Raw genomic sequence first — 12,105 nt, 5'->3', positions numbered from 1 at the left:
AGAATTGTGAAGAAAAAAGAAGAGAAAATGGAGTAAGAAAATAGGGAAAGAGAGAAGAAATGGAAAAGATGGCAAGGCGAAGGAAAATAAACAAGTAAAGGACCACACTAGCAATATGTAGTATGTGAAGCAGCTTTTGTAGAGGAGGTGGGGTGGGGTTGATTTTAAGGGTAGGGGGGAAGTTTTCTAGCATTCTCTATTTTTTTTTTTTCAAAATCCTCGAATTGGGTTATAACTTGTAGGGTTCACTAGATGAGCATAGACTTGTACTCGGACCGAGCTCTCTTGGTCAGACCTGGGCCAAACAGGGGAGGGGTGGGCTTGAACAGGCCGGGCTGAATATGCTTGACCCGAGTTAGGGCCCGAGGCGGGTCAAGAGCAGGCCGCGCTAGCGGGCTTTACCAATTTTTTTTTATTTTTTTTTATTTTAACTAAAATGGCGGGCCAAGGGCAGGGCGGGTTTGAATTTTAGGACCCGGGCCAACGGTAGGGCAGGCCGCTGGCCGGGCCAAGTTGCATAAAATAACAGTCTATAACGGGCCAGGCCAAGTCAGCCCGTACTGATGGCCAGCTCTAGATGAGTATAAGAGTTAGGAGCATTTCACACACACAAAAAAAAAGAACATTTTTTACTCACGTATTTTGCACCTCCCCCTACCATATGGACAATGTTATATAAACGATTATATAAACTTACATAATAGCTTCATCTATCTATTATGAATTACGGTGTATTAAAAAACCATAACCTAAACATGAAAAAAAAGGTGAAATTGATTAGACAAGACATAATTCTAAAAAATTATTAAGAGTAATAATTTAGCATATATATATATCTACTCCACATGCAATCATGTGGTGGAGATGACCGTCATTTTTAATATTTTAGAGAATGATAAGCACATACATACATAAGGTAGGTACGTATGGGATGTTAATGGTCCATCCCCTAACTTCATTCATGTCTTTCTTACCATTCAACTAATACTCACTCCTTCATTTCTTATGCATCCGTTTGCAATGAGTTTTTCTAAAGACAATAGTTTATGAGATCAGTAAATAAATCAGAGTATTTTTGAGAATGACTAATGATTGCCAGTCGTGCATCGCCATACATACATACATACATACATACATACATATTTTGTTTGTTGCAAGTAGGTAACGTAGCTGTCAAAGACATGGGCCTGTGAGAAGTGATCCAGTACGTAGTGGGTGCAACTAGTTGGCGCCACCGCCAAGACGCGCTGCAATCAACAACCAAGAGATCCATCACAAAAGTGTAGCGTATACGGAGTATATAATAATTTGTCTAGGATTTGGGACCATCCATCATCTTTACTCTGCGCTCCTTATTTTTACGTCTTTATCTTCACTTCCAACTTTCTCAAATATATATCAGAGTTTGCCATGACGGACCTGGGCGTGTTACACAAGCAAGTTTATTGAGCACAAATATGCGGACATCTTTACTAATTAACGGCTGCCTTGCTTCTTCTTATTTACTTGGTTTCGGTCCAGTCTAAGCTACTCCTTATTCTCCTCCCTATAATAAAACGAAAAATGTAATGTTTTTATTTAGATTGCACAAGAAAGATTATTTGTACAAGATACACTTAATTAATAATATGAGTACGTACAAATAATCATGTTTAAGGCACATGAAAAATGGTTCTATTCCATCTACTTGACTATGTATAGGACGATATGCATCAAAAACGCCCATTTCATTCAAGAGCTTGTTCATGCGCCTTTGGGCCAACATTTAAACAAAAATACGGAGTATTATTAATGAGTGATGAGGTGGATCCGAGGTTTCTTAAATGAGAGCTTCTTCCTTGGAAAAATGGGTGATTAACTAGTGCTTGGTTTAAAGATTATGATGTTTATCGCGGGTTAAGTGTTAACTCTATGCAGACTAAGGCCTTGTTCTTTTCGGTTGAAACGAACTGAATAGAATGGAATGGAGTTGAGCTGAACTGAATCGAACTGAATGGAGCTGGAGTGAACTGAATGAAGTTGAAGTAAGAGTTAATTTTGTGAAGAGATGAAATGAGCTGAACAGAACTTACTGAAGTTGAACTGAACTAAATAGAGTAGAGTTGAAATTAAGTCAGAAAGAACAAGGCTTAAAGGTAGTGAGTATGGAGTTTCACTTCACCATCATCCAAATCGATAATATATAGAATTAAATAGTTTTACGGCGTCTCATACACACATACATACATACACGGATCGTCCCCTGTGTGGAGCAAGTGATACGCTGCACAAACACATACAATTAAGCTAAGTAGTCTGAATTGTGGGCTGGTGGATATCCTGTAGAATATAATACAAGTAGAGTAGGAAGGAAGGAAGGAAGTTGAACAGTTAGTTGGTGTGTCTGTGTGGAGAACAAAAGTAGTTGAATTAAGCGCAAGCAAAGGGACGGGGGTTCCTACTTCCTACTTCCTACTTCCTACTTCATACTTCATACATACATACACACTTTGATGGTGTGGCAGTCAGTCTACAGAGTTGTTGTCAGATCTTACTCATTATGATATAACACATCACTCTTGTCTCTCTCTTTTCTTTTCAGACCTATATTATTTACTCCCTCCCAGTCGTTATAATGTTCCCCTTTGATATGGGCACGATATTTAAGGAAAAATATTAAAATATTAGTAAAAGAGTTGTGTGGGGTTGGTGGTAGGAGAGAGGGATGAATTATTAGTAGTTAAATAAAGAATTGTGGGGCCAAAACATAAAGGAAAGTAATAAAATAGGAGTAAAAGAGTTGTGTGGGGTTTGGTGATAGGAGAGAGAAATGAATAAAATAAGAGTAAAAGTTTCTAAAAATAGAAAGGGGAACATTACTTGAATAATCCGTTTTGGGAAAGAGGGAACATTATAGTGACTGGGAGGGAGTATTATTTATTATTTATTATAACAACCCCTACCCCTCGTGTGCATCAACAACTCCAATTATTATTTTGAGTTGATCATACATGCATCTTTTTGCTTCCAACTCTATCTAACTGGGCTCATTATATTGCAAGCTGGACCGAATTAGCCCGTTTCATTCATTGAGCCATGCATGAGTACTGGGCCGAGTTCACCTTATCAAATGGTGTACCATGTTGAAAAAACGGGTCAGAATTGACTTTTGTGCTATACACAACTAATGCATTGATACTCGTAGGTGTTGAGTAATAGTTTCAGTACAAGATATTATAAATCCTAGACTCGTTCCTGCATGAGTGAGATAAGTAGACATTGTTCCAACAATTCGTATCCGAGCCAATGGTTCGACAATTGATCCATAACGCACACAATATGAAACTAATATAAACATAGTAGTGGTGGTGACCAGAATTGTAAGAAAGACACGGTAATGATATATGGGCATGGACCATAGAGTTAAAGCTCCAAAAGGAAGCAAACTATTATTGTAACGGGACGGACTCCAATAATACTTGTAGTAATTAGTAAGGACGGTTGTCCGTTTCCTTTTGGAAATCACTGTATGTTTTGGGCTCACTTCACAGTCTGGACGTCTGCTCATGCCTCATGGTACTACAAAAACCCCTTCATTTCCTCTCTTAAGGAAATAAAAAAGATTGAAGGAAAAAAATCTTCTAAAGTACGTAGGATTTTATCAAGAAAAAGTTGCTAGTAAAAAGAAATCAGCAAATTTTGCTTAAAATGGAGTATTCATTTTAAATTTAAAATGGGCTAAATATTGTTATATGAAAGTAATAAAGAAAATTTAACATTTGTTAGACAACTAAATATGTGATTTGGTATGTATTTGACATGTCTAAAATAAAAATTTGTGAAAAGCAATAATAAGGATTAAGGCTGTTTGTATTCGTATATGCTAGAGATTTGGGCCCATAACACCAATAATGTTTTCACATGCTTCTTGTAAACAATTGAATCTTTCATATGGTTCTATTCTGTCGTGTATGAAATGAAATAAGGGTTTTCTAATAGGGCACCCATTAATAAATCAAATAAGGAAAAATTCACAATATATTCTCATGATAAATGCAGTTATAAACTTAATTTTACCATAATTAGGGAGAATATCATACGAATCTTTTCTTATTTGGTTTATTAATACTAGTATAGAGCCCGTGCGAATACACGGTATTTTAGAATGTCATGTATAGAGAACTTAACAATTAGAGCTAATAATAATACTTGTAATATATAAATAAAATTTGAATTTTATTTGTAATTATCTACAATTGTTAATGTGAAAATACTAAGAATTAAAATAAAACGAATTTTTCATTTTTACTCAGAATAAATTTATGATTAAAAAAAAAAGAAGATTGTTAGTTTAATTACAAAAACTTATGCTTATTTTTACGCATTTGAAGCATATAACAATTTTTGTAATTTTTGTTACAATATACAGATTAACAATTTAAACGGAGTAAAAAATTAACAAAAAGGTGAAAAGCACACACTGATTTTAATAATATGAGTAAAATCTGCATATGTTTTAAATAGAAAATTTACGACATTTAAAATACATATATTTGACTAATGAGATAATAATGAATAAAATAAATTTGGCCCAACTATAAAAGCTGCGGTGTTTGATAAGATACTTTGACACATAAAGACCATATATTAGGTCCAATACAAGTTAGGCCCAATTTCTAGTTAAAAGCATTTAGGCGGAAAAATTTTCAGTTTTCTTATTCTTTTAGTTTAAGGGGATGTACCTTAAGGGTAGGTTAGAAAAACCCTTTAACATAAACAGTCAAAATCACAATAAGGAAACATAAACAGTCAAAATCACAATAGGGAAATAAGTTGGACAAAATCTTTAGTTCATTATTATTTCATTCGGTTTTTCTAACCTATGCCCACTAGACATAGGATAAGAAATCAAAAAAAGGAAAGAATTAAATGTGTTTCTTGTAAATGAAAGTAAAAGTAATGAGATATTCCAATTTCCCATAAAAATAGCATTTAATTCTTTTCTTTTTTGATTTCTTACCATATACCTAGTAGGCATAGATTAGAAAAACCCTTGTTATATTTGTATCGTAGGTTTGTTGTTTTTGAAATAAAACTACCCCCTAAAACAATTTGTGATTAACGTTTCAAGCATAGCCCAACGCGGCAATCCAACACAAAGAAAGAAAGATCCGCAAGTCAGGCCCATGCAAAAAAATTGACGATGAATGAAAAGCCCATTGTAGACAGTTATGAAATATATCATCGCTTGAAAAATAGGAATACAAAATGATCATAAAATAAGCTTTTAATAATTTACATACGTAAATTATTTTCGTGGTATAATTTTTACTTAATGGCTCAATGCAGTATTTTTTACCATTTTTTTCCATTTGATACCCTTACCTAAAAACTAACTCACTTATCTCCCTCATCAATCCTCTCCCTTAGAGCATCCGCAAAGGTGGAAATCGAGCTTCCCATATACACTCTCTTTTCTCATATGTGGCTCCTCATTGTTGCACCAACCTCCCCAACATGTGGGGCTCCACTGTTTTTAGGGAAGGTTCCCAAAAGAAAAGTAAGACAATTTGTGTCACTTTTGGGGAGGTTCCCAAATTTTTGTGTGTGAATTGAGAAACCTCATTATTGCATAGATGTAGTTATGAAATGGGGAGGGTAAATGGAAAATGAGGTGGACGAATAAGAAAAGGAAAGAGAAAATATGGGGAGCTTTACCTTTGCGGATGCTCTTGCTAACCCTTTAATCACTCAATTTAAACAAAGTTCTTCGATTATGAATGATAATTTATAGGTACAACGAGTTTTTAATGCGTTAATTTCACAATTATGAATCAAATTAATTATTTTTCTTTCATTTTGTTGTACTTTATTTGTTTTAGGGTTTATGTTGATTAAAAATGAAATTATTGTTTACCTTTGGTGGTGGTGGCCCTAGTAAGGCGGCGTGGTCAGACGACGGTGTAGGTGGAGGGTGTCGGTGGCGTGAGGGCGAGGTTTCAGGTGGTGGGACTGGTAGAGTGGAAGGCGCAATGTGTGGGTTTAATTTGGGGGAAATGTAGTCGTTGTATGTGTGTCGTGTGTGGTCGTCGTCAGTCGCTGCCGCTAGCCGGCGGTGGGAAGGACAAGGGACGGTCGTGCGATTGTGAAGGGGAGATGGGAGGTAGTCAACGGTGGTGATGGACTGGTGGTGTGAATTTTTTTTTTGTCTCTCACTTGTTTTTTTTTCAATGTTTTACATAGTAAATTTGAGAAATGAAAGGAATATAATTATCAAAATTGTACTACAATAAATAAAATGAGTACTATGAAAGTCAACACCGTTTACATAATGATCATCAAATTTAGAAAAAACAAAAAAAACAAGTTATAAAAAGGTGACTATCTAATACTCCCTCCTATTCCAGATAATCGTCTCATTGTCCATTTCCGTCTAGTCGGGTAACTGTCCCATTGTCTATTTTTGGTAAGTGTTGTGTGGTCCAAATTCAATTCCATTTCCGTCTATTCACATAACTGTCCCATTGTCCGTTTTGTGTGGTCTAAACTCACTTTCTTAATTCTTGTGTCATTTTCACAATGGGACGGTTATGTAGAATAGGAGGGAGTATGTGTTTGACTTTGATCTAGGCTTGGCAGTCTGCCACCAACAAAGCTGCCCTTAATTTCTTCGTCCTCCCTTCCATTATTGCATCAGAGAGAGAGAGACAAGTGAAAGTGATGCCCAATCAAATATCTTCAGCGAATGGTTGAATAACACATCCATACTTCAACCCTAATTTCTCACTTTCCCCAATTTATTCCATTCTCCTACCTAATCTAATCTAATCTAATCTATTCTCATCCATCTCAACTCACTTTTAATTTCATCTTACTCATTTCAAATTTCCATCTTTCGATCAACCTTTTCACTATATTTTCCAGAAAAAAGTTTCAATTTCCCCCAAATTTCTTGTTCATCATCAGAATCAAGCTGAAATCGGCTTTGAAACCCAGTTTAGAATCGCAAAGAATCGATCTTTCGATGAGAAATTAAGAAATTGAGGGACGGAATTAAGGATAGATAAAAGAGGAAAAAGGGAATTGGGGGTACAACAATGTCTGCAATATTGTGTGGGAAGAGATCGTCAATATTTGAGGATTCCCCTTCGTCAACTTCCCCTGTTTCTAAAAGAATCCGTTGTTCTTCTTTCTCCCCTCCTCGTTCTTCTCCTTCTTCTTCTTCCCCTTTTCTTTTGCTTGATCATCTTCTCTCTATTTTCCCCTTTATGGATAACAAGGTTTCCTCCTTCTTGCATCTTTATAGAATACTCGCTCCGTCTCAATCATTTGCTTACGTATCTTTAATCAAAGTTAAACAAATGATTGGGACGCAGGGAGCCGTAAAGTTGTAGACTTTATTGCTGATTGATTGATTGATTGTGGAAATGGGTTTGCAGCTAATTGAGCAAGTACTTGAGAATAGTGGACATGATTTGGATCTAGCTATCAAAAGCTTAAATGACCTTCGTTTAGGATGCACTGTTAATGACCTGCCTCCTCCTACTGCCTTTACAAACACCCCCACGCAACCGCCCTCAGGTAATGCTCATCATTTCAATCTTTAAGGGATTATTCTTTACCTAGTACTCCCTCCGTCCCAGTCAATTGTTTACGTTTTTTATTCTTTGCGATATGTATTTTAATCAAAGGTAAAAAAATGAATGATTGGGAGGAAGCCTTTGATCACACTCCCTCCATCCCATTTGTATTGTCCCTTCCTGTTCCCTCGATCCCATATGTACCTTACTTCATCTTACTTGTTCAGCTCATGGGGATGAAGGTAGTGTGTCTGCAAAAGATACATCACCCTCAGAAGATTTACCTGTTGACGGTGTAGAGTGGGTAGAACTTTTTGTAAGGGAAATGAGTGTTGCATCTGATGTCAATGATGCAAGAATTCGTGCCACCAGGGCTCTTGAGGCTTTTGAGAAATCTATTTGTGCTCGTGCCAATGCTCAAACTGCACAGAATTTTCAACAGGTAAATACATAGGTACAGAATTGGAGTTGTATACTTGTAGTTGTATGCAAGTGGCAGTGTGTTTACTTCTTAACTTCTATGTTCAGGAGAATTTGATGCTGAAGGGGCAAGTTGAATCACTGCTTCAGGAGAATGGAATCCTGAAACGTGCTGTGTCAATTCAACATGAGCGCCAAAAAGAGTTTGAGGCTAAGTCAGGTGAGGTGCAACAACTAAAGCAGCTTCTGTCCCAGTGCCAAGAACACATACGAACTCTTGAGGTCTGATTCCGAACCTCCTTGTTTGTATTTCAATTAGCTTGATGTTTGGACCATTTATCAATTAGAGTTATTTGGATGAAAGAAAGGGAATAATTTCCTTGTTTCGGACCAACTATTTTGCCTCCTACTATCGAATTTAAAATAAAATCGTGTTAACATAGGAAAGATATGAACTTTATTCTCTATAGCTCCATTTCCCTTACACTATTGTAGCCAAATGAATGAAAGTTAGCTTAGGTGGTGTAGTCATTTAATAGTAAATTAGTAATATGAGAGTTTTGGGGGAGTCACTACCTAGGATATACCCCAGTTTGCGAAAACAACCTAAAGTTTTCATTTTGTCAAACACTACCTACAGTTGTCCCCAAGATTGTCAAACACTACCTCTTTTCCCTGCAACTCGTAACTTATAATTATGAAAGGCTAATTTAACTCCTTCAAAAATAATGATCATTATTATCCTATTTATTGTGAGTCGATTAATGGACTATGATCTATTCTTCCTTTCTTTAAATTTTTTCTTAGTTGGTATGCCATTTCAAGGAAAATCAGCTTCCATCCACTTTCTCTAATGCAAGTAAAGAAACATTTTTTTTACTTGAGTCCATAAATCCCTCACTGGTTTGTCATTGTTTGTGTGTTTTGATTGTGTAAACCACTCATATGACTCAGCGGTATGACTAGACCTGTCTAAATTCGACCCGACCCGACCCGACCCGGTTTTTTAGGGTTACAAACCCGGTTTTTTCGACCCGTGACCCGTTTGACCCGAACCCGAAATGACCCGTTATTTTAGGGTCGAGACCCGACCCGAACGGGTCGACCCGTTGGGTCAAAGGTAAATCAAGAATTTTATTAAAATATTAATATTTATATATTATATTTGAAAAATTAGTTAAAAAAATATTTTTTTTATTACTTAAAATTACAAAAACAACTAAAAAGTTAATTTTATATAACTTTTATAATATTTAATAATAAAATAATTATTAAAAAAACTTTATTTTAATAATTATGTCAATATAATTAATGTAAACGTTGAATATGATTAAAATATTAATTTTAAATATGATTTACATTTTAAAAAAATATTTTTTTAATTAAAAAAATCGTTTAAAAAAGACGTTAGAGATTATTTCTTGACCCGTATTCTGACCCTAACCCGACCCGTGACCCGTATAACCCGACCCGTATTCGACCCGACTCGTATTCTGACCCGACCCGTATGACCCGACCCGGGACCCGACCCGCCCGACCCGTTTGACAGGTCTAGGTATGACTTTCAAGCAACTGATATATTGTATTGTATCGATTTTGAAATTCCATGAAGTTAGGTATGAGATTTAGAGGGACACCTTGACATTGCTATATATTGTGATGAGTTGATAATGGAAATGATTGGTAACAGAGGGTTGATACTTAATACTGGGTAAAGGATGGACAAATATAGAAAAGAATAATGAAATTGAGGGTATAGACGGCCATGGAGAAGAGTATATCAAACAAAGAAGAGAATGTGTTGATAATAAAAGTTGTGAGTGATTAGAAAATCTTGGGTAGAAAAGCAGGGAAACTAAATTTCATTTCCAATAGCAGCTGATTCTGTTAGTCAATGACAGAAGTGTGACTTTTTTTAACAGAAATCTACTTTTGGTAGTGTTTAACAAACATTTGTAAACATTAGGCAGCCTTTGTCAAAAAATAAAATGTTAGGTGCGGAGTAGTTATTTGCAAACTGATGTAAAATTAGGTAGGGTTTGACAAAAACTCTAATACTAATGACGTGAATGTAATATTAATATGCTTTTCTTGGAGGTGATGGGTTTTATACCTTGAATCTTTGATGGTAAAAGCGCAAGTACCTAGCTCTTTATTTGGATGGAGGGATATGTAGAGAAAAAGTATGGGGGACTATTTCAGAATTTGTCTTGGTTGATTAACATGCAGGGTTGTAGTAGATAAATGGAGGGATCCATTATTCACCCTCCAAGTTAAGTCAAATTCCTTCTAGCATATGTAAGATTTGGAAGGAAACATCATTGCGTCTTTCTTCATCCCTTCTTCTTCTATCTAAACTAGGTCTACGAATGATGAAGCACCATATGAATTTTACGCTTCATGCATCCTGCGCCTTACATCACTAGCCGTTAGCCAACATCACTAGCTACTACTATAAGAACCTGACAGCTTCTGTTTTGAGTATTTACAAACTACTACGGAGTATTAGTCTGTGTTTTATGATGGCATATAATGACAGAGACATATGATCATGTTACATACGTTTGTTAGTGATCTTGCATGTTTGTAGTTCTATCAAATCAGCGTATTTCTGATGAGTAGTAGTGTTATGACGCTGTTTTGAACAGGTTAATAACTATGCGTTAGGGATGCATTTAAAGCAGGCTCAGCAAAATAATACCATCCCCGGCCGGTTTAACCCTGATGTCTTCTAAAGGTTGTCTGTTTATTTAGAGTTGACATTGTACTTGTATTGCACTCGATGTAATCCTTTGTTGTTTCTTACCTTGTTGGTTGGGATCTGTAATTTTTTTTTTTCCTTAAAAGCATATTTAAGGTTAATTGTATCTCATGATTTCACTTGATTTCACTTGAAATTTTAGGTTTCTCGTTTTTATTTTTAATTAAAAATTCTCAGCAAGGTTGTGAACAGTAAGCTCCCCGATTGTTCAGACAGCCAAATTTGGAGGGTGAATTATGTAGCTGATGGTTAGTCCAGCAAAACCGACTTAAATTGAATGGCTTGTTTTGATCAGAGAATTTTGAACCAAAAAAACTACTGAAATACCAAGCCGTGATCCTAACCGCAGGTTTACAAGTTACAAAGAACTGTTTAAAAGAGTGCAACGAGTAGGCTACTTACAAGATACAAAGGAGTGTATAAAAGAGTCGAAAAGAGAGGTAACTAGGTAAGCGTTCTTGAGTTTGCTCTCTGCCTCTCCGGTATGATCTTTTCATCTAAGGTTGCAAAATTAGGAGCACTCTACATTTCTGAATACCAGGGCATATGGAATATGCTCATGGCCGCCTTGGCCAGGGACATCCTCTTTCAAGTTAATAATCTAACGATTTTCGAGCAAATTTTTTAATATGCTCACGAGGACCCGTTTCACATATTTTAGGAGTATACGCCCAAACAACTTATTTGGTCACTAAAATACGATAACATAATATGGAAATCAATTATGCTGAATACTGATTACCTCACCAACTCATAGTTTTCCTACGTGAAAAAGAAAATTTAAAATTTTGTTAGATCGTTTAATTGCATTGCTCATCGCCTTGCTTGTAAGGCGATGATTAGCTAGGACATCTTTTTTTACGGCTGCCCAAAAAAAAAATTGTTGGGTGTTAATAAGATCTTCACACCTGGGCCTGGTAGCTCCACCCAAAGGGTTGGGCCTACAAAGTGGGCTAGATGTCATCTCAGACCAGCTATGATGCTACACACTGCTTTTCATAGTTTTATCACACTGATTGACTCTAAAGTGGAATCACGCACTTTTTCCGATCAACTTTTTTACATACCAGTGCTGTTTAAATTAGAGGATATTTTAATTATTTAATTTACGTCGACAAATTACTGTTAAATATATTATTAGTACTAAATTCATGACTTAGAAATTACATAATGTTAAGTAGAATTAGCAAATGTCAGTGTCAAGGATAGTAGTAGTACTAGTTAGGCTTTTGTTACACTTGTTTGTCATGACTAGGAGAAGCCCATCATCATGATCATAGTGGGGGCAAATGGTATCTCCCTTTTCCAACGACTGGTCCAAGTGCTATTTGCATAAAGGGATTTCAAACTATAACTTTACTTGAT

The 12,105-nt window shown here is 35.9% G+C and overlaps 1 protein-coding gene across 2 annotated transcripts; it reads left to right on the top strand.

The window, feature by feature from the left end:
• The first annotated feature begins 6,596 nt into the window (after window positions 1-6,596).
• LOC141597443 (uncharacterized) lies at window positions 6,597-10,876 on the top strand. 2 transcript variants are annotated; one of them, XM_074417908.1, is made up of 5 exons: window positions 6,597-7,259; window positions 7,419-7,560; window positions 7,787-8,001; window positions 8,088-8,261; window positions 10,628-10,876. In XM_074417908.1, exons 1-5 carry the CDS (start codon window positions 7,077-7,079, stop codon window positions 10,712-10,714), a joined length of 801 nt encoding a protein of 266 aa, XP_074274009.1. In that variant the 5' UTR covers window positions 6,597-7,076; the 3' UTR covers window positions 10,715-10,876. The 2 variants fall into 2 exon arrangements, 1 of the variants encoding a protein (XP_074274009.1); XR_012522782.1 differs by having other exon boundaries at window positions 6,639-7,259; window positions 8,088-8,935; window positions 9,535-10,876.
• The last annotated feature ends 1,229 nt before the right edge of the window (window positions 10,877-12,105 follow it).

The sequence above is a fragment of the Silene latifolia genome, chromosome 8, assembly GCF_048544455.1.
Source record: "Silene latifolia isolate original U9 population chromosome 8, ASM4854445v1, whole genome shotgun sequence".
NCBI lineage: Eukaryota > Viridiplantae > Streptophyta > Magnoliopsida > Caryophyllales > Caryophyllaceae > Silene > Silene latifolia.
This window is presented reverse-complemented; position numbering and strand designations above follow the sequence as displayed.